The sequence below is a fragment of the Phaseolus vulgaris genome, chromosome 3, assembly GCF_051622355.1.
Source record: "Phaseolus vulgaris cultivar YP4 chromosome 3, ASM5162235v1, whole genome shotgun sequence".
NCBI classification, from domain to species: domain Eukaryota; kingdom Viridiplantae; phylum Streptophyta; class Magnoliopsida; order Fabales; family Fabaceae; genus Phaseolus; species Phaseolus vulgaris.
In genome coordinates, this window is record NC_143500.1 from 46,642,952 (window position 1) to 46,668,784 (window position 25,833).

The 25,833-nt window shown below is 28.9% G+C and overlaps 1 protein-coding gene and 1 long non-coding RNA gene across 2 annotated transcripts; one reads left to right on the top strand and one right to left on the bottom strand.

Moving 5' to 3' along the window:
- Nucleotides 1–1,176: 1,176 nt before the first annotated feature.
- On the bottom strand, nucleotides 1,177–7,172 carry LOC137808102 (myb-like transcription factor family protein). The gene is made up of 3 exons (XM_068609052.2): nucleotides 6,452–7,172; nucleotides 2,456–2,664; nucleotides 1,177–2,023 (listed from the first exon to the last, which is right to left on the bottom strand). Exons 1-3 carry the CDS (start codon nucleotides 6,738–6,740, stop codon nucleotides 1,520–1,522), a joined length of 1,002 nt encoding a protein of 333 aa, XP_068465153.1. The 5' UTR covers nucleotides 6,741–7,172; the 3' UTR covers nucleotides 1,177–1,519.
- A 15,687-nt stretch (nucleotides 7,173–22,859) lies between these two features.
- LOC137808103 (uncharacterized) lies at nucleotides 22,860–25,196 on the top strand. Its single transcript, XR_011080667.2, has 3 exons — nucleotides 22,860–22,952; nucleotides 24,987–25,036; nucleotides 25,126–25,196. It is a non-coding gene; the product is annotated as an uncharacterized LOC137808103 (long non-coding RNA).
- Nucleotides 25,197–25,833: the final 637 nt, after the last annotated feature.

The window sequence follows — 25,833 nt, forward strand, 5'->3', positions numbered from 1 at the left end:
ATTTGTATAATATACACAATTAAATCAAAAGAGAAAACCAAATTACATGAATCAATTTCTCAATTATTCAATTTTCTTCAAATTCAAACATAAAACAATCACATAGATCTCACATGAATCTACACATATAGGATATCAACAAACAGAATAACAACTAACACTTTTTGGAAGACCCGTATTAAGTAAGTTTTACCAGAAACTAACACTTGATCCAAAGATTATCAGCGAATCCAACGGAAAGGATAGAGTTCAATACAACCTAAGTCATGCATATCATATGTCACAGTGTGCATGAACTCTCCCATCAGCTTCTCACAACCTGATATCTTAGTTTATGTAATTTAGATTATCAGTGAAACTCGAAGATCTCTGTAATCACATACACATCAATACTTAATACACGAACAAATATCAATTCATACATTATCCCAAATGTATGAATACAATTTTATACCATTTTTATCGTATAATATCATTCAAAACACAATCCATAATATTCAAAAATCCATCCTATTTAACATAAGAAATAACACTGATTAAACCCTATTTGAAATAAAAGATATTTAGTAAGTAAAACATGTTTTAGAATAGAAAATCAGAAAGAAAAAAAAAATCATTCCAAAATATTTTTTGGAAACACATTTTTTATTTTTGATAAATACAGAATTCATATAATGTATTATAGAAAATATGTTCCGGGAACATTAAAAAGAGGAGAAACCCGAAAGTTATTTTTTAAAGGAATAAAATAGTCTTTTCTGAAAATGATGGAATGGAAGAAGAAATTTGTTCTGGGGTGCAGGAAGAAACACCCAAATAAATAAATATATATATATTGACATCTTTAAAATGTTGAGCTCTAAACTAAGCTTTAAACAAAATCCAAGGCAAATAAGGGTTTTTAAAACTTAACCATACCTGAAAAAAAACACATTTATATTAAATGGATTGCCCAACTTATATTAAATAAAACTAAAACAATCAAACATAGATGATTGGTGCAATTATTTTATATAATTTAAGATGATTGATAAGGTATTAATTGCACCAGTGTGATAAAGTTATTTGAACCCATGCATTAGATAGTTTAGATTTAAGGAAAAAGTAAGCTGATTCAAAGTGAGTTTAACCTATCTCAACCCATTTCAAACCCTACCAAGGAAGTACAGTTCTTGATTTTCTGTCTCACTCTGTTAATCACTTCAAACATTCTAATCCAGCACTCACAACTTGGTACATTGTCAAACTGCACAATCAAACATTAACTTTACATAACCCTGACAAATAAAATCACTGAACGAACATAAAGTTTTAGTTTAGACCCCAAGTAACTCCTAGACGCTACTGCCTACAAGCAAATAAATAAACTAGGTTAATCACTGTGAATGGACAAAGAAAAAATTATTTAGGTTACCCCACAAACAGATGTATGATGAACAACACAAGACCACATTCTGAGCCCGGCATTGAACGGTAATGCTTACATAACAATCCCTTCCTCGGAAGACGAGGCACACAGTTAAACTGCATGGATGGCACTGCCATTCATATTTGAACTGCCACATGTCGGTGTTGCATGGAAAGCTGACTGTCTCGAGGGTCCTTCTTCAAGAAGTTTAAGAGACAGGGAGGAGGGGCCTGCATCACCAATAGACTCCCCTAAACTCAGTTTTGAGATGCCAACCAGTTCATCAACATTGATAGGGCTTTTAGAATGTACTGCAGTTGGCTTCAGCACTTCATGCGTCTCCTTCTTGATGGGCTCTGGACTGTATCCGGACCAATAGGGCAGAGGAAACGGGAACACTGGAGAATAGTATGCAGGATATAAGACTGGATAAGATGATTGTGTGTTTTCAGGCTTTGATGGGGCAGGATCTCCATCATTTGAGTTTGTGGAATCCATGGATTCACACTCTTCGTCGAGGGGAGGAGGCGCAGGCAAGGGGTTATTGCCTTCTGTTTCAACCGGTAACTGATTAGCTGACAAGAAGTCTTGCTGTACCATTGGAGTGTCAGCTCCCTGAAAAATCACAACAAAAAATACAAGAAATCTAGAAAAATTAGAAGGGTTCAAGGACAAAGGGAAATTACATATTTCTAATAACAACTCGAAAAAGCATCCATGAGAAAATGCAACGTTTATCTCTAAACTACCCTAGGGCAATGTTATGAAATATAATCTAAACAAAAGCTATCAATACACGGAAGCTAGTAAAGATCCAAACTTGTAAAATCCACTGCAGAGGAAAGGAAATGGGAAATTTTCATCAATTACAGACATCAATATATTTTTTGAGATTAACTAACTTATTTGTCACAGGAGTCAGAACATATCACACTATCTTCAAAGAAAGAAGCATATTTGGATAATCTAATATATGCCCATGAAGTAATGAACAAATTATGCAGCATCAATTTCATGGTATGCATTTTGATAAATAAGGGTACAAACTTCATCTGCAACAATATCAAACAAGCTGGACCGTCTTTTCCGCCTGGACACGTTGCTTTGCCTGATGAAATATTTTTGTGCATGACTGGCCACTTGAGTAGGTGTCCTTGATATAACATAGTTCCTTGCAATTCCACGCCAATCACCTTTGCCCAGCTTCTGCAATCCAAGTAAAAACATTCTATGTTCCTCCTCAGTCCAGGGAACACCTGTACAAAAGAAATTGTAAATTAAACCTTGTCATAAAAACATAAAAAATTGTCCTTGACCAGAAATGGATGACAAATTAAAATCTTTTAGGCTTCTGTAATCCTCGTCAGAGCTAAGCTTACAACAACAAACCAAGGTTTTACCCACTGGGGGGGTCAGTTAGATGATATCAAATGACACCATAATGTTCTATTGTGAATCATATCTATACACAGAATTTACCTGAGTCATTCTTAATGGTTTCCATATAATTCTTCCTCCTCCATCTAATATACTTTTATTGCTAAAGCTCTAACAGGTCTTCTCTATCCATGTCAAAACCACCTAAGGAATATTCTAATAGATTTTCTACTACAGGTGCTATCCCAATTTTCTCTCTAATTCATTCTTTCCAAATCCTATCTTGTCTTGTATGTTCAAAACATCCACTGTCAAATTCTCATCTCAAATACATTGATTTTATTTTTTGGTTGGTTTCTAATCGCCTGACTACATCTCACCTTCATTGAGCTTATAGTCGTGCAGTAAGTTTTTCTTTATGTTTGAATACCTTTTTGTAACAAATAACACCTGAGCCACTCATCCCTTTTATCCACCCCACTTAATCCCATGGTTGACATCACCCACCACTTCTGGTTCTCCAGGTTTTCACCTCTAGGGTAGGATAGATGTGCCTCTAGCTAGCCTCACATTTCATATACTCTTTTAATTCTGCTTAAATGGAAGCCACAAGCTTCCAACTTGTCTCCACTCTCCCATCTCATCCCATTTAATTCTGCTCTCGAATCCCCAACTAGGACTGTATCATATGCAGGAAGCATGTAGGTGGCATCAACTATGCTCAGTAAGCTCATCCCATTTAATTTCTAATACATCTTTCAATGATATTTTATTCCATAGGCACATGTTGCCTTTTTCATCCTTCACACATTTTACTCTCTTCAGGGCTCTTTAGAAAGTGGGGAGTTAGAGAATCAGAAAAATGTGAAAGAAAATATATTGAAGATAGGACAATAGTTAAGCATAATGTGAAAATAAAATAAAAAACACAAAATTGCATAAACGTTCACACACCATTAAAGTAGGAAACAAAAGAGACAAGTTATCATTATGATCTAATTATTGGAACTATATGTAATATGAAAGCACTAAGAAATATAGTTTCCATGAAAATACTATAATTTAAATAAACGAAGTCAAGAGAAAAAAAATGGAATTTTAAAGAAAAATAAGATTTATAAACCCTAAGCCACACCATATTCTAATAGAGCACACATATTTGAGAAAGGAAGGAAGAGAAAAGTTAATGAATAGAGGAAAGAGGAATGGAAAATCTAGACACCCTCTTAGAGAATTGTCAATTGTCTCCAGGTAAGTCCCCCCCCCCCCCCCCCCCCCGTACGCTTCCCACTTCCCATATTGTATGGATAATTTATTTGAATCAATTTATATGTTTCCTAAACTTTATGAATGAATGTGTTAGGGTTCCATTAGAGTTTAGACAAATCAATACATTACTAGTGAGTTTCTATGGGATTTTATAGCTATTGATTGACTATATATATGTGTGTTCCTTTTCATGATTGAAGGGTTTGGGTGATATGAAATGCCCCTATTATTACGATTGTTAATTGTTATGTAATTCCCCTATATAAACAAATATGAATATTTTATTCCATATTCGACTGATATGTTGGCCTCCTAGTTGAAAGATGAATTGTATGTTTACCTCATAGAATGACTTAGAAATAATTGTTTATAAGAAAGCATTTATAAGACTGTACACCCTCTTTGGCAAGAGAAGGATAATAACTCCTTCTTTCTCCAAATAGTGGTTGACACTCCACAAAATATACATAAAAAGTTATGTTTAAAAGGAAAGAATATTAAGACAGAACGTCCTTTTTTACAAGAAAAGAATATTCATCTCCTTTGGTTCTCAAAAGATGGTATCACCCCTTGGTTGTCAAAGAGCCCCTTTAGGTTCTCTTTGACAAGGGAAGGATGTATGGCAAAATCAAGGAGGACACTCCTTGAGATTATAAGCTCAGGTTTGCCAATAAGACAGAAAAGAAAAGCTAGAGTAGTAAATGCTAAGAAAGATTATAAAGCTACGAGAATGTTATGTGTTTTGATGTCATGGTTTATATGTGATGACATGTTAAGCATGTAATGTTATAACAGTTTATGCATAAAATATATGATGTTATTATGTCCCTTGGATGCTCACTAAAACCTTCGTTTTATTAGTTTAAATTAAAACGTTTTAGATAAAACAGGGCTTGCAGGAAAGAGGTGAGTATCATGTTTTTGTAATTGAAGTCCTCCTGTGTGGGGCATTCATTAGTCTTTTTACTTTTAATTACAATATTATAAAGATTTATGACTAATTCGTAATCAAAGATTGAGATGTTGAGATTTTATTTTATAAGTTTTTTTAATGTAATTCTGCATTATACATATAAGTACGGTAATAACTGTGAATACAAGCACCAAACTAACCAAGTGATTGTAAAAGGCCCATGATAGATCATATGACCTATTCCTCCACCTACACTCTAGTACACCCCCAACATCATGCCTAGATGTTACAAAATGACTCAATCAACTTCAAAAATAAGGTGGAAAATGAAACTACAGTATCTAAGCCTATACCAGGTGTTTCCTTGAAGTATCAAGGAGTCAATTAACAAGAAGAATATGACTCAAGAACAAGGTGACCCCCTCCCCACCTTTTTCTAACAAGAGTTTCAAAAATATTTTATGGGTGGGTGAGTATGAGGCAAAGAGGGGACTAGGAACCAGACTTAGTCAATATATCAATCATGTTTACAGTGTGAATGAAACATATAGAACTGTATAATCAAATTGGTGTTCTCATATACCATCTTTTTTATGAACAGGACATGTCCTATTTGCAATTAGTAGTAAAAAATTTAAATGCCTTGTGACTTACAAGTGTCTTTTTGTCACCCTATCTTCTGATATATCTAGCATGAGCATCAGTCAGTATAGACCCTGCATCAATGCTTGTTAAACTTACATAAACCTCTTTGAACTAATTGGTTACCTTTTATATTATAAACAAAAATGTCCAAAAACTACAGCAGCAGTTTCCATGCAGCTGAAATAGAGAAATGTATGCACATAGTGTACCGCCATAATTACGGTACACTTTCAAATCAAACTAAAAGTAATCCAATAGAAAGCATAATAAACCTGTCTATAGGCGCATAAGATGTCTCTAGGCTAATCTGGCTCAAAACCTGGTCTTCTTCACAGGTCAAACTAGCAAAAACTTAGACAGACAAGTTCCTTACCGATTAGAACCTTCAGTGAGCCACACAAGCAACTTCTTCTCAGAGAACATGATAATTACAGAATACAAACACACTCAATCCATTTCTAAACATTTCCCAGATTCAAAATCTAGCCAGCCAAGCACAAATACATACTTCGCACAAACACTCAAACAATTCAATCATGAAAAAAAAAAACCCTTCATAAAGCTAACTAGTACCTTTCTTGTCTAGTTATTCCCACAGTGACACCAGACAAAAACAGAAAGATTATTTTGACCAAAACTGGCGTAATCCAAACTCAGACAAACCACACAATTATCCCAATTTAATCAACTCCACCTAACTCAATCAACCAGTGTAAACACACCAACAAAAAAAAACATTCCAACTACCAACCAATTTCCAAAAACCAGCATGCAATTCCCCGAGTAACCTTCAAGTCCAGTAAAAAAAAAGTAATCTTTTTTTAGATAAGGAATCCAACCCTTCTTTCTTTCACGGGAGCTAGAAGAAGAGCCGGGAACGAAGTCCTCGGAGGCGTAACCATCGGCCGCGGTAACGTGATCGGGGGTTTCACCAGGAGAACCCGGGTTGTTTGACCCAACATGGAGAGGTCCGGACCCGGAACCAGCATAATGGGTGAGATTACCCATACTAGCACTCTTCCGGATCGACCCGTCGGTTAATCGGACTCCGAAGAGCTTAACTCCACGATTGGGGCAGGTCCTGGAATTGTGCCCATTGTGGCTGCAATGGGAGCACCGTCGGGTCATGGCACGTTCGCAGCCGGATCCGCCTAAAGGACAGTAGGAGGCTGTGGGAGCGGGTCTTGGGGATCCGAATCACGGGATCCGAGACATGAAATGGAAGTTTTAAGGTTATTTAGGTGTGGTAAGAGGGAATAGGTGTTGTGATGTGTTGTTTTGGGTTATGTAATGTTTTTGTTACGGTGGGTCTCCCTCGGCTTTCGCAGATGGGAGAGAAAGAGATGACCATCAGCACAACACTATCCATTTATCTTGTCCTGGATAAAGAGAATAATTACCGTGCATCTGGCTGTATTTGAAACCGTGGTCCTTCTTCATTTTTGACTGTTCATTTGGTGGGTGGGATCTTGCGTGGCACTATTTCGAGACTTTGAACTCAGGATAGGGTGCGCTTTTCAATAGTTACTTATCAAGTTAATCAGAGTATCAGATAGTTATGCGCCTCCTTCCACATTACTTCCAAATAACTTCCTAAGGTCCTGACGCGTGTTCTAATACAAAGTTTTAAATAAATTATAATTGAATTAATATTTTTATTTTTTATATTTTCTTACCGCAACATTTCTATATTATTACTGATAAATTAGTATATACAAAATTTTATCATTCCATGAGCCTGGTGCGGTTATTGAAAATATTTTTTTGTAAATTAAATTTTAAATAAGAAATTATTTGTATTTGAAAATATTTTAACCACTTCAAAAATTTATTGCAAAGATAAAATATAACTTACACATTTAAAATTATGGATTGTAGAAACTAAAATAAAAATTAATTGTAAATATAAATGTTGAATAATCATTAAAAAGATTATCGTTTATTTGTAGTTTATAATTAAATGACAACATACAAAATTAATTATAATTGTTATGTTCTATTAAAATTAATTAATGTAAAGTTTAATTTCTATATTTGCTAATTGTAACTGCATAATTAGTTATAATAAAACTTTGATTATTTTTATTTTAAAAGTATGAAAGTAATTATTAAATTATTTGTATTTGCTTGTATTTTTTAAAATATCTCCTTGACTTTAATAATGAAGTATAAATTTATTTATATTGATGTAATTTTTTTAGATGTGTTTTTTAATGTTGTTTAACTAAAAATATTGAATGATAAAATAGGAAGGGTAAATAATAGGTATATAATTTTATGTTTTTTTGTCTTAAGTGTAACAGAGTGATATAAGCTTTGAATAAGTTTTGTTTGTTAAGAGAATGAACTAATGTGATATCCCACAATGACTATGTTTGTTGTAACCGTAGACATTAGGAAACAGATAACATATATATTAAAATTCATGATAAAAATATATTTTAATATACGAGTTATATGTTAACTATCCATCGAATAATTTAAATTTCAATATAAAATACTTTTATTTGGTAGTTAGTTTTTAAAATATTTAATTTGATTTTAAAACAATAACAAAAGTTATTTGATATGATTTACTAGGGCCATTAAAGAAACTAATTCATATGGGTATGCAATTGAACTAAACTGTATTAAAAAATTGAATTATTTTGAAACAAAAATTATGAGTACACTGAGGTAAGTTGTAAATTATGAAACTGAAAACATGCTTTAAAATAATATATTTGTTTAAAATCATCTAAACAATTTAGATAATTTAAAAAGTTTATAAACCATTTTGGCTACTTCCAGTTTTCACCAAACTTGAAATATAGTGGAATTAATTTTATTTAAATAATTATATAGTTAATAATATTTAATTAATTATTACAGTTGTATAACAAGTACATTAAACTCAAAGGGAATATTAATACTAACTAAATTTATTAAAAAATATATCTTAAAGAATATATTTTTAAATATGATATGTTTTATTCAATTTTTTTTTCTCAGCATGTGTTTATACATCTCCTACTAAATTTATAAATAAATAATCATTAACTTTTAAAAAAATAAAGGTAAAGAAAAACATATATGATTATTCCTGGTAAATATAATACTTTCTTTGGAAACAGAAAAAGGTCACACTTAAAAACAAAGAATGACAAAGATTTGTTTGGTCCAAAAGCTATCTTAAAATTAGTACCCAATAAAATATTAAAACGATAATTACGCATATTCATTTACTCCTTATCCAAACTCTTTTGGCAAGTTGCATGTAATAAAATAATAACATATTCTATCTTATCCGTTTGGAATTAATCAATGTCATTCCAATGCAACTCAAAATAATCACAATTTCTTAATTCTTATATTTTTTTTATAAGATTTAAAAAGTAACCAAACTATGATATGTAATTGTTATCTCAATCTTAAGAAACGGGTTATAAAGATTTTTTTTAGTTTTCTAATAATAGTATGATCAGAATGTTTGTCTTTGTATATAATTAATTTATTTTTTCTATAAAATTATAATATCTAAAAATTTTGTTTTTAAGGATTTTTTATCTATACTTTTCAAATGAATGTTTCTAAATAAAAGATGAATAAATACTATTAAATTAGTTAATTTGATAAACAAATAACGTTTTATACAATGTTAAGGTTTGAAATAATTAAATTTTTAATCAGTATAATTTTAACAAAATATTGCATCATTTAATATAATAACATGTATTTAATTAGTTTAGCTTTAATTTACAATTATGAACTGTCTTGATGGTGTATGTTAAATAATTTAGAACAAATAAACAACAACAATAAAAGGATAGAATCATTTACAACATGAATTAGGTATAAAGAAATTTTAAATATATATATATATATATATATATATATATATTAACCACAACAACAATAAATTTGTATTAATAGCAACACTAATTTTACTTTAACAGCAACAATAAATTCGCATTAACCACAATAATAATACAACTAGCAGAATGGCACAATGTTCTTAAATTAAGTAAATGTATGATTCTTTTTCTTACAAAGACAATTTTATTTGCTATAAAAAATTACAACATAATCAAACATATAATATAATTCATTATTTTAAAATCAATAAAATTAATTTCTTAATTCAAAATACAATAAAACTTTATTATTAAACCTCAAGAAAAGAATTTCAGAACTCATGTTAAATATCATGGGTTTAAGAATCTCCGTAAAATACCATGAGTTAGAAAATTTTCATAAAAAGTACAGGCTCAATGGTCATCGACAACAGTCTTAGCAAGAAATCACAATTCATTCACACTTATACTATTATATCTAAGGAGAAGAAACACTAAATTAAACACTATCTTTTTCTTACTCCAATATTGTTTCTTCCATCACCTTACTACTCCAAATTGGATTTCTCTCTTTAACTTTCCTCCATTTTTTTCCTATTTTATTCTCATATCAATATTTGATTTTATGGACATTGCGTCATTTCCTATATTTTTTAAAAAAATTAAATTTTTAAATTTTCAAACCCTAAAGCCTTTTCAAAACACTTAAAATATTTTAAATTTTAATATTTTTCAAAAATTTAAATTTAAATTTTTCAAAATTTTTAAATTTAATTTTTAAATTTTTTTAAACTTTCAAACCCTAAAACCTTTTCGAAATTCAAATTTTTTAAATTTTCAAAATATTTTCATCTTTAACTTTCTTTAATTTTTTTTCTTTCTATTTTATCCTTATATCAATATTTGATTTTATTTCATTACTATGGGCATGGCGTCATTTTCTATTTTTTCAAAAATTTTAAATTTTAAATTTTCAAACCTAAAACATTTTCGAAACACTTAAAATTTCAAAATTTTCAAATTTTCAAACCCTAAAGCCTTTTCGAAACACTTTAAATTTCGAAATTTTTAAATTTAATATTTTTAAATTTTCAAAATTTTAAAATTTTAAAATTTAAAATTTTCAAAATTTCAAAATCTTTCAATATAAAACTAAATTGAAAGCTTTATAAACCCATCAAACATCTTTTTCATTTTCCAGAGTTTGAATAAGTGAGGAAGAAGTTTTCCATTTGATATAATGAGAAATTTTCCATTTGATTTTGTCATATCTTACCATTTTAGTTAGTTCAATCAAAGAACTTACGATCGTATTGACACATGCTCTTTTTTCATGTTGATGTTCGTGTTGTTTCTTTTCTCTATCTCTTTTGAGTTTTATCTTCTGTTGAGTGAAAATTAGTGTTGTCCTTTTTGTTGTTGATTAGTTGTGGATGTTCGGGGGTTTTCTGCAGTGGCTATGGATCGTTGATTGGGAAAATCTCTAGAAGCTTTGGTGTTTACGGTATGTTATGTGAAAATCTCTCCAAGGTTGCCTTTTTTTTTTCAAGGAACAAAAGAAGTTGACAATTTATTAGCTTTAGTTTTGTTTTAGAGTATGCAATATACTGCTGTAAGTTATTGGGAAGAAGAATTTGTTGAAGACCTTCTTGAGCATCATAAGAGGTTTGTTTTCTGATAAATAGTTTAACATTTCTTCCTTTTAAAAATGAAAATAAAATATCTTCTACAAAAAAAACAATCGATGATAATTTCCCAATACATAGACTTTAGGAGAAACGAGATTTGATTGTATTTGAAATTATGAATGTCGTTACCTTGGGTATACATATTTGAGTTATTCACAAATTAAAATATTTGTATACTATATATACCATAAGTTAGAATCAATTATCATGTTGTGTTTTAAATATTACTCGAAGATTGTAACTTTAACAACAAAGAAACCACAATTTCTCTCCTTTTCTTTTCTTCATCCAGCAGTTCTCCTTCAAGGAAGACATCAAGGTATTGCTTTATCAAGTTCCAAAATTGAAAACTGAAGGTACCAACAATGCCAACAACACCAACACTGTAAGGAATACTTCTTTTTGACATTTGTAGGATACCAGTTGGGAAAAACTTTCTTGGATATTTTCAATTCCATGTTGTAAGCATACTAGTCCAAATCTCCATCATGAACATGACCCATGCTTTCTACCGACCCATCACAACATAGTACCAGTACATAAATGACCGAAGAATAACAAGTTTGTTGAAGATGGTTGTTGCCTCTTCAAGATTGTGTTTGATGAAGACCTATATGTTGTGTTTGATGAAGACTTTTATGTACATTTCATGTGTATTGTTGCTTTGCTTTAAGTATGTCTTAGTTAGTGCTTAGAGGTAGTCTAAGAGTGGGCTTTTTGCTGAGTAACTCACCTCATAACCACTGGCCATGTGTTAAGAACAAGCATAAGTTTTCTTAAACTGTTTTTCACATGTTTTACACAAAAACACGTTTACTGCATAAAAATAAATTTGTTCTTTTCTAAATAAACATATTCATTTTCTTCACTGATGCCTTGGCTAAAGTCTTGTGAAAATTTGATTTTGTGCATCAGGTATTTTGACTAAGTCTTCTTCTTTTCAAAACGACTGAGTTTTAAATTGTTAAACTTTCTCTGTTTTCGTTTTGAAAAATAAATCTGTTCATCTGTAAATGAATAGATTCTTTTTGCCTCTGGTGCCATGTCAAGCTTAAACGTTTTTCTGTTTTATCTCAGCACCAGAATGGTTGACTAAGTCTCCTCACTTAACAAATTCTCTAACTGCTTTTGAAAATAAATCAGTTCATTTTATTTTCAATCTGTTCATTTTATAACAGCTTTAACTGTTTTTCAAAATTCTGTTATAAGCTGGCTTTCTATAAAATGCAAACTTGTTTCTGAGTTTAATAACGATTCAAACAGTTCATACATTTGCAAAAAACAAGTTTTGACAGCAGAGAGTTAAGTGTTTTCAAAGGATTAGCATTTGTTCTTCAAAGATTTCAAAAATCACAAAGTGCTTGTTCTTGGTTTGGTTCCAAAAGCTTGGTGTGAGGTGCAGCTACTGTTCTAGCAATCTTGCCTACTGGTTTAAGGCAGATCTGTGTATCCTCAATCAGGTGTAGTCGTTTCACATCTCTATCTTGTAATAGTTTGGTTGAACACTCTTCTTGATAGGTGTTCTTGAAGAGTGGGTGTGTGTGTATGCTGAAATAGGTTTTTTCAGCAAGAGTACCTAAGTTCTTGTAGGTTTCAAGAACTGTGGGAATTGTACTTGGTTGTACTGTGTGTTAGTGATTTCCACCTGTTGTTGGTGAAGACTGGATGTAGCTCAGGTTGAGTGAACCAGTATAATTGCTTGTGTTCATTCTCTCTCACTCTCTGCAATTTCGTTTCTGCATAACTGATAAAACAGCAAAGAAATAAATCTGTTCAATTGAAAATAAATCTGTTCTTTCTAGGCATTGTGCATACTGTTCTTGATTTCTGAAAAAGCTGTCTTAATCTGATAAGAACATATATAATCTGCTAAAAGCCATTGGAACAGATTGACTGTGATAGGCTGCTCAAGAAACTGTAAATGCTATTAATTGAACCTTAAACAAATTGCTTAAAGTTGAAGCTTGCTGTTCTGTGATTCATTGTTCTTAATTTCTGGAAAATTGCTTGACATCAAGAAGAACACTCATAGTCTGTTAAAAGCCACTGGAACAGCTTGTTTGCAAAGGTCACTCAATTAATTAGCATGCTATCAATTGAACCTTAATCACTTGCTTGAAATTGAAGCTTGCTGGTTTGTGTTTCACTGTTTTTCAAATATGATATTTGTGTGTGCTGCTGGAAATTCTCACTGCATAATCTTGTGATTAACCTTGCTGAATTAAAAGCTTTTCAAACAAAAACAGTGTTGAAATAAATCTGTTCATTTTCACATAAATCGATTTATTTTCTGTAAAACTGTGTTAAACACTGTTTCTGCGAGAAAGTTTTAAAAGGTCAATTCACCCCCCCTCTTGAACTTTGGCACTATTAAACCCAACAAAGTTGACCCTCATTGACACTTCTTTATATCAGTAGCCATCTGGTTTTGCTGCAGCAAGTTCAACCTCACTAGAGTGCACACCATATGCAGTACCAACAATAGAGCACTTCAAAAAGTTCATCTTCAAGTTGGTCTCTCCATCCAAATTCATAATCTCCATTTTTTTTGGCAGATCATCTTGTTGCAAAATTTCAATTGATTTTTTCTCACAATCAACCTGTTGTTCCAAGAAAATACAAACATGGTTGTTACAAAAACAACCATGTTTGTATTTTCTAAGAACAATAGATTGATTATGAGAAACAACAATCAGTTGAAATTTTGCATCAGGATCATCTGCCAAAAAAAAATGGAGGATATGAATTTGGATGGTGAGACCAACTTGAAGATGAACTTTTTGAAGTGCTTTATTTGTTTTACTGCATATTGTGTACACTCTAGTGAGGTTGAACTAGCTGCAGCAAAACAAATGACTTCTGATATTTTGGAGATCAAGATGTAAAGCTTTATAAAGAAGTGTTAATTAAGGTCAACTTGTTATTCTTGGGTCATTTCTTTACTAGTACTATGTTGTGATGGGTCGGTAGAAAGCATGGGTCATGTTCATGATGAAGATTTGGACTAGTATGCTTGCAATATGGAATTGAAAATATCCAAGAAAGTTTTTCCCAACTGGTATCCTACAAATGTCAAAAAGAAGTATTCCTGACAGTGTTGGTATTGCTGGTTCCTTCGGTTTTGAAGTTTGAATTGTAAATTTTAATATATGATGTTAATTTTCGTGTATATTGTAATTTTTACATTTTCAATTACTTAGAATTATATATAAATAGGATTTCTCACTTTAACTTTCTCCCTTTTTTTTCTATTTTATTCTTATATCAATATTTGATTTTATTTCATTATTATGGACATTGCGTCATTTTCTAAATTTTTCAAACCCTAAAGCTTATTCGAAACACTTCAAAAAATTTAAATTTTAATATTTTCAAAAATTTAATATTTTCAAAAATTTTAAATTTAATATTTTCAAAAAAAAATTAAATTAAATTTTTTTAAAATTATTAAATTTTTAAACCCTAAAACCTTTTCAAAATTCAAGTTTTTTAAATTTTCAAAATATTTTCATCTTTAACTTTCTTTAAATTTTTTTTCTTTCTATTTTATCCTTATATCAATACTTTATTTCATTATTATGGGTATATATATTAACCACAACAACAATAAATTTGTATTAATAGCAACACTAATTTTACTTTAACAGCAACAATAAATTCGCATTAACCACAACAACAATAATACTACTAGCAGAATGCTAAAATGTTTTAAATTAAGTAAATGTATGATTTTTTTTTACAAGACAATTTTATTTGCTATAAAAAATTACAACATAATCAAACATGTAATATAATTCATTATTTTAAAATCAATAAAATTAATTTCTTAATTCAAAATACAAAAAATTTTTATTATTAAATCTCAAGGAAAGTATTCCAGAACCCTGTTAAATATCATGAGTTTAAGAACCTCCATAAAATACCATGAGTTTCAAAATTTTCATAAAAAGTACAGGCCCAATGGTCATCGAAAATCGTCTTAGCAAGGAATCACAATTTAGCCACACTTATATCTATTATATCTAAGGAGAATAAACACTAAATAAAACACTATCTTTTTCTTACTCCAATATTATTTCTTCCATCACCTTACTGCCCCAACTTGGATCACAAGTCATTGTTACTAAACTCAACAACAACTGATGTTTATAATTGTTTTATATATCAAAATAATTGCATTATCTATAAGATGTGAGCTTCAAAGTCATATGTGTTTTTTTGCTAAAGATTGCAAAAACATATTGCGAGGATAAATTAACTTTATTACTTCTCATTTTTACTGTGAATTAATCATTAGATGCATTTATTTTAAAATGCCTTAATTTAAAATATTTCAAAATTATGAGAATTAAATATTAAAAATTATAACTAAAACTAAAATTGTACATAAAATATACATACATCAAAAGATAAAATAAAATAAGTCAGACTTTTTTGAAGTATGAGCCCGTAAAAAAAATAGATATTATATAAACTAACTATTATCAATCATAAAAAATATGTAAATATGGTTGAAATACTTATTATCCAGGATTAGTTGTTGAAATATTTATTATCCAAGGTTATTTTGCTGAGTTTTTAAAATAAATTTTTGAAACTTTCGAAAACTTATTTGTAATGTAAAGTTACACTTTTAAAATTTTAGAGAATTTAGTTATAAATATATAAAATATATTAAAACTATGTATTTTTTAATCATTTATTTATAAATAAATTTAATTATATTTATTTATTAAAGTTTGAAAATATAGAATGTTTTATTGAGATTTTACGTTGAGTTTATTAAGATTCTATTTTGATTAGGTATAAAATCATCTTATATAGTTTGTGTAAGATTATTATACGACAAGGGTATATAAAAAATGGGGTAAAAAATGAAAAAAATATGTTAATGGTGTAATTTTAGAAGAAAACTGTTTGGAGAGGAAATATTTGTAAAATATGCAATAAATTTGATTATTATATATGAAAATATTTTTATTGTATTTTGAATTAAGAAATTAATTTTATTGATTTTAAAATAATGAATTATATTATATGTTTGATTATGTTAATTTAAACATTCTGGCATTCTGCTAGTTGTATTATTGTTGTTGTTAGTGTGAATTTATTGTTTCTGTTAAAGTAAAATTATTGTTGCTATTAATACAAATTTATTGTTGTTGTGGTTAATATATATATTAAATTGTTGTGGTTAAATTACATTAAATTATATATGAAAATTTTGGGAGATGGAATTTTAAGTATGGAATTTTGTTATTGAAGAAAGTTTAGATATTTAGTCAGAGAGAAGTAGAATAAATAAACTTTAATATAAGTTTTTTTAAATATTGGTTTTTTGAATTGATAAATTAATTAAATAGCTATGGTGATTGAAATATGTGTATATTATTTTTATAATTATGTATCCGTGTTTTCATTGTCAGTAACAACTGTAATGATCTCGTAATTAAATTACATGGAGGTGAATATTGCAGGTGAAAAGAAATAGAATAAGAGAAGTATGAATACTCTTCCATATTAATTAAGAGTGAATTTTTAAAGTTCATAGATCATAACATTCACCATTAAATGTTGGAAAGGGAATGTGAGAGAAACTTTTTTTCAATAAGAAAATGGTTCGGGATATCAATTGTTAGAAATTTTGAAGAGAAAAATGAGAGTTTGCTTTGATGAGACCTAGATGCGTTAATACTTAACCCTATAATTTTGTATAAAGAGTTTTCATGATAATAAATAATAAACAAGTTATATGAATATTCTTATATGAATATTCTAAGGCATGTTTTACATAAATTGAAGCTCATTAAATGTTTTAAGTAAAGTCATAATCATAAATGCTTTTTTAAGAGATAAAATGAATCAAAGATGAGTATAGATATAAGACTATATACGCCTTAAAAATGACTAAAAGTTTTTATATAGAAATTGTATATTCTACCATGTTCATTTTAGAAAATAAAAAAGAAAACAAAAGAAATGCATTGTGATTCATAATCATATTGTATCATGCTTTTATTATTTTTTTAATTGTTTCCTTACGAAGATAAGATAAAGTTATAAAATATTAAAATTTATTAAAACTTCTAATTAGCACAAGTATAGGAATGTAATATGTGATATACGATGATGTTGATAAAATATGATTAAAAGGATGCAAACTAAGCAAGTTTGAGATAGTTAAAAAAAATACACATGTGTTATTCAATTTTTCAATATTCATAAATTCTTACTTGTTTTTTTGTGAATGAGTTAAAATTTTGTATTTTTTCAATTAGTGAAATTAATCCCATGAGCTTAAATTACTCTTTTCTTATGAGTTCTTTATAACTTGTTTTATGGTTTTAATTTTAGAGAGAGATTAAGATGGAATAATCAAAAATGATTTATATACTTGTGATAGTTAGAAGTGATTTATGTGCTAGTAATGAGTTGAATAGTGAAACCTCCTATAAGTTATTATAGAGGAAAATTATTGAATATAATTAATGTGTTTGGATGAATCAATATAAAATTATTATTTTTTATTTTATTTTATTGATTTGCTACAAGATTTAGTATGGTTCTGGGTGAGAAGAGAAGAATTTAAGGTTCTACTCAATTTTCATTCTAAAATAAAGTGCTCTAACATATATTTAACAAAGAATGAAATGTATATTAAAGGAAAAAATACCAAACTCAATGTTTTAATAGTACCGACACACTAACAGCTCGCAGATATTTTTACGAAGATAAGTTGAGTTAATGATTTTCACCTACCAACTTGAACTTGAGAGTGTATTAAAGAAATAATAATTATGAAATTATACGCAATTATTGTATGCAATATTGTACTCAATTATTTAATAATGATAGAATCTCACTATGGATGGATAATAAAAACATCTTTTTTCTTTTTATATACAATTTTCTTATAAGCAAAAAATTAAAAAGATTGAAGACTGTTGAATTAACAAATTTGTGACATGTACATTGTACTAATCCCAAACATGAGGTTGCAAAAAGAACCAAAGGACTCCTAAATTAGTAATTTTACACAACCACAAGTGGTGAAAATACAAAAGTCGGAAGAGGAGATAACGGCGACAACGGTTGAACGTTGAAAATCTCCTTCACATCACTATCCCAAAACCCACGGCATTAACGACATCTCCCTAAAACAGTTCACCTCCTGTTCTGTCGTTTTCTCTTTCTTCACCTCCTCTACCTTCATGATCTTCCCCTACCAACTTTAGGGGAGTATTAAAGAAATAATAAATTATCAAATTTTACGCAATTATTGTATGTAATATTGTACGATATTGTACCCCAATTATAAGCAATTAATTTAATAATGATAGAATCTCATGATGAGTGGATCCCTACCTAATTAGATTGTAATTTGGAAAGAGAAAGTCTCGCTACACTAGTATATATTTCCTATACATGAAGTGTGTACATACAATTTCAATTTTCTTATAGTTTTGATTGAAGACTTCCATTATAACTACTCGTTTAGGGTAAAACCTCAAATTGAACCAATTTCACATACAAAATAACTCATTCAAATCATTTTCATACTATAAGTACCTTGATGGTCTAAAGTTTAGACAAAAACGAAAATCAATTTTATGTTATAATACATGAACAACAGAAAACATATTTAATCCTTAATTTATTAGAAGATACTACTTGAAAATAAAGAAAATTGAAATTGAAAAGTTTATATAGTTATAGCACACTAATAATTAGTAAAGGGTAAAAAAAAAATTTAGTCTTTTATTTATATTTCATGATTTTAGTCTTTTATTTATTAGAATATTAATTTAGTCCTTTTAATTTTTAAAATCATTCAAAATATTTTTCATTCGTTTAAAACTTTTAAAACTGAAAAATTGGACTAAGGTTGATTAAAGAAAGTGGGGGTGTGAAAACGAAATGAGAACAAAAATGATAAGTGTGAAACGCTAGATTGTGGGGTTCTGCTAAGTCACATGATGTTGGGTGTCCAAATAACAAATGAAAGGTTTTGTTCTTGAAAAATAGGTCGTCTTTGTGAATCAAGTAAGGAACTTCATTAATAAATCATCAATATCAGTAGAATGTAAGGGGAGAACATTTTGTTCCCTAAGTTTACCCTGAGATCTCAGGCGTTTGAACAATTGAGCATACCATGGAAGAGGTGTTTCATTATAAAACTTCTTGGTAAAAATATATAGGTTTCTTGATGATGAAGGATTTGGAAGCTTGATGGCAAATTTGACCTGATGGATATTTATATCGCAAGGATATACTTTATGGTGACTTTTGATTCAGAAATACATACGGATAATGTTATGAGCAAGGGTCCATGGATGATCTTTGATCACTGCCTCCTCATTTGATCTTGGACACCAATTTTCATTACTCCAGAAGCAAGAATTGAAATATCATTGGTTTTGTTACATACAAAAGTATCAACCACTTCAAACCTAGAATATTTAGTATATTAAGAAATAAGTGTATTCTTAGTATTGTCTTCCTTTATGGTAAATATCTTATCCCTTCTATATTGAGTCTTATTATTGACTCAATTCAATAATAAAGGCTAATTAGTAGAATTTTTTTATTTACGTTGATACAACATTAATCTCCGATATGAACATCGGCAAAAGATCTAGTACGCAACATCGGCTGGGACATGACGATACAGGTTTGGATATGTTTTATTGGATTAGGTTAGTGTATTGATGCCCTAGTATGACATAGGATCGATTTGCACGTGTTTGTGTGGAGATTGACTTCAGTATTCTGACTGTGGATAAATTGTACTTGAAACAAATCCTTTTTAAGTATTAACAGTGGATGAGAATTTAGACAAGAATATGGAGAGTGATAATAGTGAACAAGTAAGTTCCAAGAAATTGAATTTTCCATATGCAGATCCCAATTCATGGGACATTATTTAAAAGTAAGGCATACTGGACATGTGACAGCTTCTAGAAAGAATAATAAAAAAGGGTTAGAGTTGACATTTTGTGTGCAAGGTGTGGTGAATGCGAAAGGAAGAAGAGAAGTTTTATCATGCATCCGTTTTCATTGTCTTTCAAACACATTGTATGTTTGTTGCAAAGACTCCTTAAAAAATTATATTTGTTATTTATTTGAAGCCTAAAGCAATGTGGGAGCTATTTGGGTCCCCGTGGACAAAGCTAACACTTTTTAACACCAGGGAAGTCTGAGGCCACATGTTGTGACCTTCTTAACCTTTTATGCAGGGTTTCAATGGATGTGCACGGCAGTATATGCATCTCCCTAATATAATGGTTCTCGGGTTGTGTGGAGCTTTCATTCACTCCTTGTGGTTTCTTAATTATTTAGATTTTATTTAGATTTGAAGATGGATTTAAGAGAGTGAAAAAGAGTCGATATATGAGTGAGTGGAAAGTGAGATTATTTCGATCAAGAAAAAGAAAGTAAAAAAATAAAATAAAATAAAAAAATTATGAAAAATTGTGTTTGATGTAATAGGTGTGATTTACAAATTGTTTTATTAATTGATAAAAATATTAAATTAGAAATTTCTACATGAAAATCTTTTTCGCTCAACATTGTTATAGAGAGATAAAATAATGTCATTTTAGTATTTTCACTTCATTCTACATGATTTTCCTCTCCTTTCTAAGCATGTGAGCGAATGTCCCATATTTAAGCATATGAATTGATAGTAACATTGTGATCTTCGTACCTAAACCCTAAACCCTAAACAACATTAATGAAAAGAAAAATATTTTTTCTCTCACACAATTTTTTACCTACATTTAACAACTACTTTTCATAATAAAATATTATATTAAAATAATAATAATTATAAAATAAAGATTAATTAAGTTTCAATAAATTTGAGTATTTTTAATTATTTTTTTTTTTTTTTTTTGCCTATTGAGTACTTAAAAATTTTATATTTTTTATTTGAGTATTTCTTGTTTAGTTTTTTTGTCTTGTCATCTTGGTTAGTTGTCCCACATATTATTTTGTATTAATATTAACATCGTAATTCTGTAGCTAATATAAAAAATAACTTTTATTGTTAGATGAAGATAAAAAAAAAAAAACTAAATACAATTTTAGAATTATTAATTTTGACACACCTTAACTCTCTAAATAGTAAATAACAAATATTATTGTTAATGGAATTTAAACAATCCCAAATATGCACTTTCTCTAAAACAACACTTACTAGGTTGATAACGAGATACATATATATATATATAAAAGAATTATTAAATGGAATAAAGCACGAAAAAGAAGTATTTAAAAATTCATTATAATAGAAAAAGCAAAATTAATAATTGAAAAGAAGTATTATAATTTTTTTAATAAAAGTAATGTTTCAATCTGATTTAAAATAATTTTGAAATATAATAATCAATATATTATCCTCAATCTAAAATATTTTTCTTGTAATTAAGACATCTTGATTGTAGGGTAATGCATTATGAGGCTGTGACACTTCTCTTAAATGGCGTATTCGTGTTCGACATACGTATCGAACACCGACACTAGTATGTTACTCGTAGGACATGTATTGGTGAAGTGTCCAATTCAAAAAAATTTGTTGGATTTCTGAAAATTCTAACACGATTCTAACACAATTTTAAAATATATTTATGCTAAAAAACTGAAATATATTTTTTGCACATAAATCGTTATTGTCAACTTATATAATTATATAATATATAAATTTGCGTTCTTGTGTCCATATCGTATCATGTCTGTATCAATATTTGTGTGAACTAACTAATTTGGTTAAACTGGGTTTGCAAACAAAAATAGATAAACCATAAAAAGAAACTAATTTACAAATCATCGAGCTTCATAGCATATAAATATAAATTTAGAAGTAAAAAAATAATTTGGCGTGATATTCTAAATTCAAATTTGTTGTTGCAGGAGAAAAACATTGACTTGAGAAGAAACAAAACAATTCTGAAGCAAAAGAAGTTATTTTGGAATAACATATAAAAAATATGACAGTTAAAGTTACTTGGAAGAATAGAAAGGAACGGAAAATCCTGCCTATATCCAAGGAAAAGAAAATGAAAACAAAATTTAGACCTAACATTTCATTCAACATCTATTTTCTTAAATCTTACATTGCATATTATTTTCTTTTCCTTCTTTTTCTATTTTATTTTAACGAAATTAGTGAAATTAAGCGCACCTGTTGTTTTGCTCAGTATTTTGATGCTTTGGGTTTGTTGGGCTTGAGTATAATTCAGCCCAATACCTTTTTTTTAACACACCATATATATATATAACGCAGTTTTGCTACGTTACACACAATAATACAAAACTTTTTTTTTTCTTTTTCTACGTGTCTCTCACTTACAACGCTGTGCATGAGTCATCTTCTTCTTTCTTGAGCTTCTTGCGCTGTTCCCTCTAATGGAGAAAGTCAATACGGTAAAAGAATGAAGAGTATTGGTGGAGATGGAGAAAAGAATAATGATGAAGGTAGCATCAACACTGTGAATTTTTCTCTCTCTCCAAATTTAAAATCACAAAAATTTGGGAGCCAGGATCTAACGGTTCCCATTGGGTGTGATGCTTGTTATATTCATTTGAATGGAATTCAGTTTATTTTGTGTCTGACACTGGTAATCGTTCTTTCATCCTCTCTTCTCCTCTTCTTTCCTCTCTCTCGCATTCGCATTTCCCACGGTACATCACATTCCTCATTTTGTTTCTGTTTTCTACATTTTTAGATCTGTCAATTTTCTTCTTGTTTTTTCAAGAAGATGGCAGACGCTGACGATATTCAATCCCTTGTTTGTGATAATGGAACAGGAATGATTAAGGTACACGATGTTGATAAAATCCATGTATGGTTTTCAATTGGGCCATTTTCCTTCTCTCTACATTTATCTCCTTTTCGAATGCAATTTCATCATAAATTCATTTTATGCTTCTACATATAAGCCCACCAAAGTTAGTTTCAAGTTGCTTACACAACTTCTCTTTCTTTCACTTGGAGGATAGACAATTCTTTCTTTTCTTTTTCTTTAATTCTTTCTGTTGTAGTGTAGAGTACTCATTTTTTATGATTCCATTTTTAAAAATTCGGGCACAGGAGTTGCTTAAAAAAATCCTACAAAAGGTTCCATAGAGCACCATGGGTTTTGACTTTCGAATCCCGGTTATGGGAATCTGAATACTAGAATCTCTGTGAACACAATCTTCCTTGTGGTTATTTCTAACTGTTAAGTGTGCAAACATGCTATACATATTTGAGTTATTCACAAATTAAAAAATTAAAATATTCGTATATACCATAAGTTAGAATCAATGATCATGTTATGTTTTAAATATTACTGGAAGATTGTAACTTTAACAACAAAGAAATCACAATTTCTCTCATTTTCTTTTCTTCATTCAACAGTTCTCTTTCAAGGAAAAAATCAAGGTATTGCTTTATCAAGTTCCAAAATTGAAAACTAAAGGTACCAACAATGCCAACAACATCAACACTGCAAGAAATACTTCTTTTTGACATTTGTAGGATAGGATTTTGGAAAAACTTTCTTGGACATTTTCAATTCCATATTGCAAGCATATTAGTCTAAATCTCCATCATGAACAAGACCCATGCTTCCTACCGACTCATCACAACATAGTACCAGTATAGGAATGACCAAAGAATAACAAGTTGATCCTCTGATATTTTGGAGATCAAAATGTAAGGCTTTATAAAGAAGTGTTAATGAATGTCAACTTGTTATTCTTGGGTCATTTCTTTACTGGTAGTATGTTGTGATGGGTCGGTAGAAAACATGAGTCATGTTCATGATGAAGATTTGGACTAATATGCTTGTAATATGGAATTGAAAATATCCAAGAAAGATTTTCCCAACTGGTATCTTACAAATGTAAAAAAGAAGTATTCCTTGCAGTATTGGTGTTGTTGGCATTGTTGGTACCTTCGATTTTCAAGTTTCAATTGTAAATTTTAATATATGATGTTAATTTTTGTGTATATTGTAATTTTTACATTATCAATTACTTAGAATTATATATATATATATATATATATAAATAAATAGGATTTCTTTCTTTAACTTTCCTCAATTTTTTCCTATTTTATTCTTATATCAATATTTGATTTTATTTCATTATTATGGACATTGCGTCATTTCCTATATTTTTCAAATTTTTAAAATTTCAAAACCTAAAGCCTTTTCGAAACACTTCAAAAAAAAATTAAATTTTAATATTTTCAAAAATTTTAAATTTTAATTTTTCAAAATTTTTAAATTTAATTTTTCAAAAAATTTAAATTTTCAAACCCTAAAGCCTTTTCGAAATTCAAATTTTTTTAATTTTCAAAATATTTTTATCTTTAACTTTCTTTATTTTATTTTTCTTTCTATTTTATCCTTATATCATTATTTTATTTTATTTCATTATTATGAGCATTGTGTCATATTCTATTTTTTCAAAATATTTAAATTTTAAATTTTAAACCTAAAACATTTTCGAAACACTTAAAATTTAAAACTTTAAAATTTTAAATTTTTCAAATTTTCAAAATCTTTAAATTTAAAATTAAACTGAAGGCTTTATAAACCCATCAACATCTTTTTCATTTTCCACAGTTTGAATAAGCGAGGAAGAAGTTTTTCGTTTGATATAATGAGAAGTTTTCTATTTGATTTCGTCATATCTTACCATTTTAGTTAGTTCAATCAAAGAACTTACGATCGTATTGACACTTGCTCTTTTTTCATGTTGATGTTCGTGTTGTTTCTTTTCTCTCTCTCTTTTGATTTTTTATCTTCTGTTGAGTGAAAATTAGTGTTGTCCTTTTTGTTGTGGATGTTCGGGGTTTTTTGCAGTGGCTATGGATCGTTGATTGAGAAAATATCTAGAAGCTTTGGTGTTTACGGTATGTTATGTGAAAATCTCTCCAAGGTTGCCTTTTTTTTTCAAGGAACAAAAGAAGTTGACAATTTATTGGCTTTGATTTTGTTTCAGAGTATGCAATATATTGATGTAAGTTATTGGGAAGAAAAATTTGTTGAAGACCTTCTTGAGCATCATAAGAGGTTTGTTTTATGATAATTAGTTTAACATTTCTTCCGTTTAAAAATGAAAAAAAATATCTTCTACAAATGTCAAAAAAAAGTATTCCTAACAATGTTGGTGTTGTTGGCATTGTTGGTACCTTCGGTTTTCAAGTTTGAATTGTAAATTTTAATATATGATGTTAATTTTCGTCTATATTGTAATTTTTACATTATCAATTACTTAGAATTATATATAAATAGGATTTCTCTCTTTAACTTTCTTCCATATTTTTTCTTTTTTATTCTTATATCAATATTTGATTTTATTTCATTATTATGGACATTGCGTCATTTTCTATATTTTTCAAAAAATTTAAATTTTAAATTTTCAAACCCTAAAGCTTTTTCGAAACACTTCAAAAATTTTAAATTTTAATATTTTCAAAGATTTTAAATTTATTTTTTTCAAAATTTTTAAATTTTCAAACCTTAAAGACTTTTCGAAATTCAAATTTTTAAATTTTCAAAATATTTTCATCTTTAACTTTCTTTATATTTTTTTTCTTTCTATTTTATCCTTATATCAATATTTGATTTTATTTTATTATAATGGACATTGCGTCATTTTCTATTTATTCAAAAAATTTAAATTTTAAAATTTCAAACCTAAAACATT

Bases quoted from the DNA above. Each gene is read 5' to 3' on its own strand.
- LOC137808102 (XM_068609052.2), bottom strand. From the start codon at position 6,740: ATGACCCGACGGTGCTCCCATTGCAGCCACAATGGGCACAATTCCAGG. The intron at 2,665-6,451 runs GTTGGATTCCTT...TCTTTTGTACAG, and splicing joins CTCCCGTGAAAGAAAGAAGG to GTGTTCCCTGGACTGAGGAG. The intron at 2,024-2,455 runs GTTTGTACCCTT...GTGATTTTTCAG, and splicing joins TTGATATTGTTGCAGATGAA to GGAGCTGACACTCCAATGGT.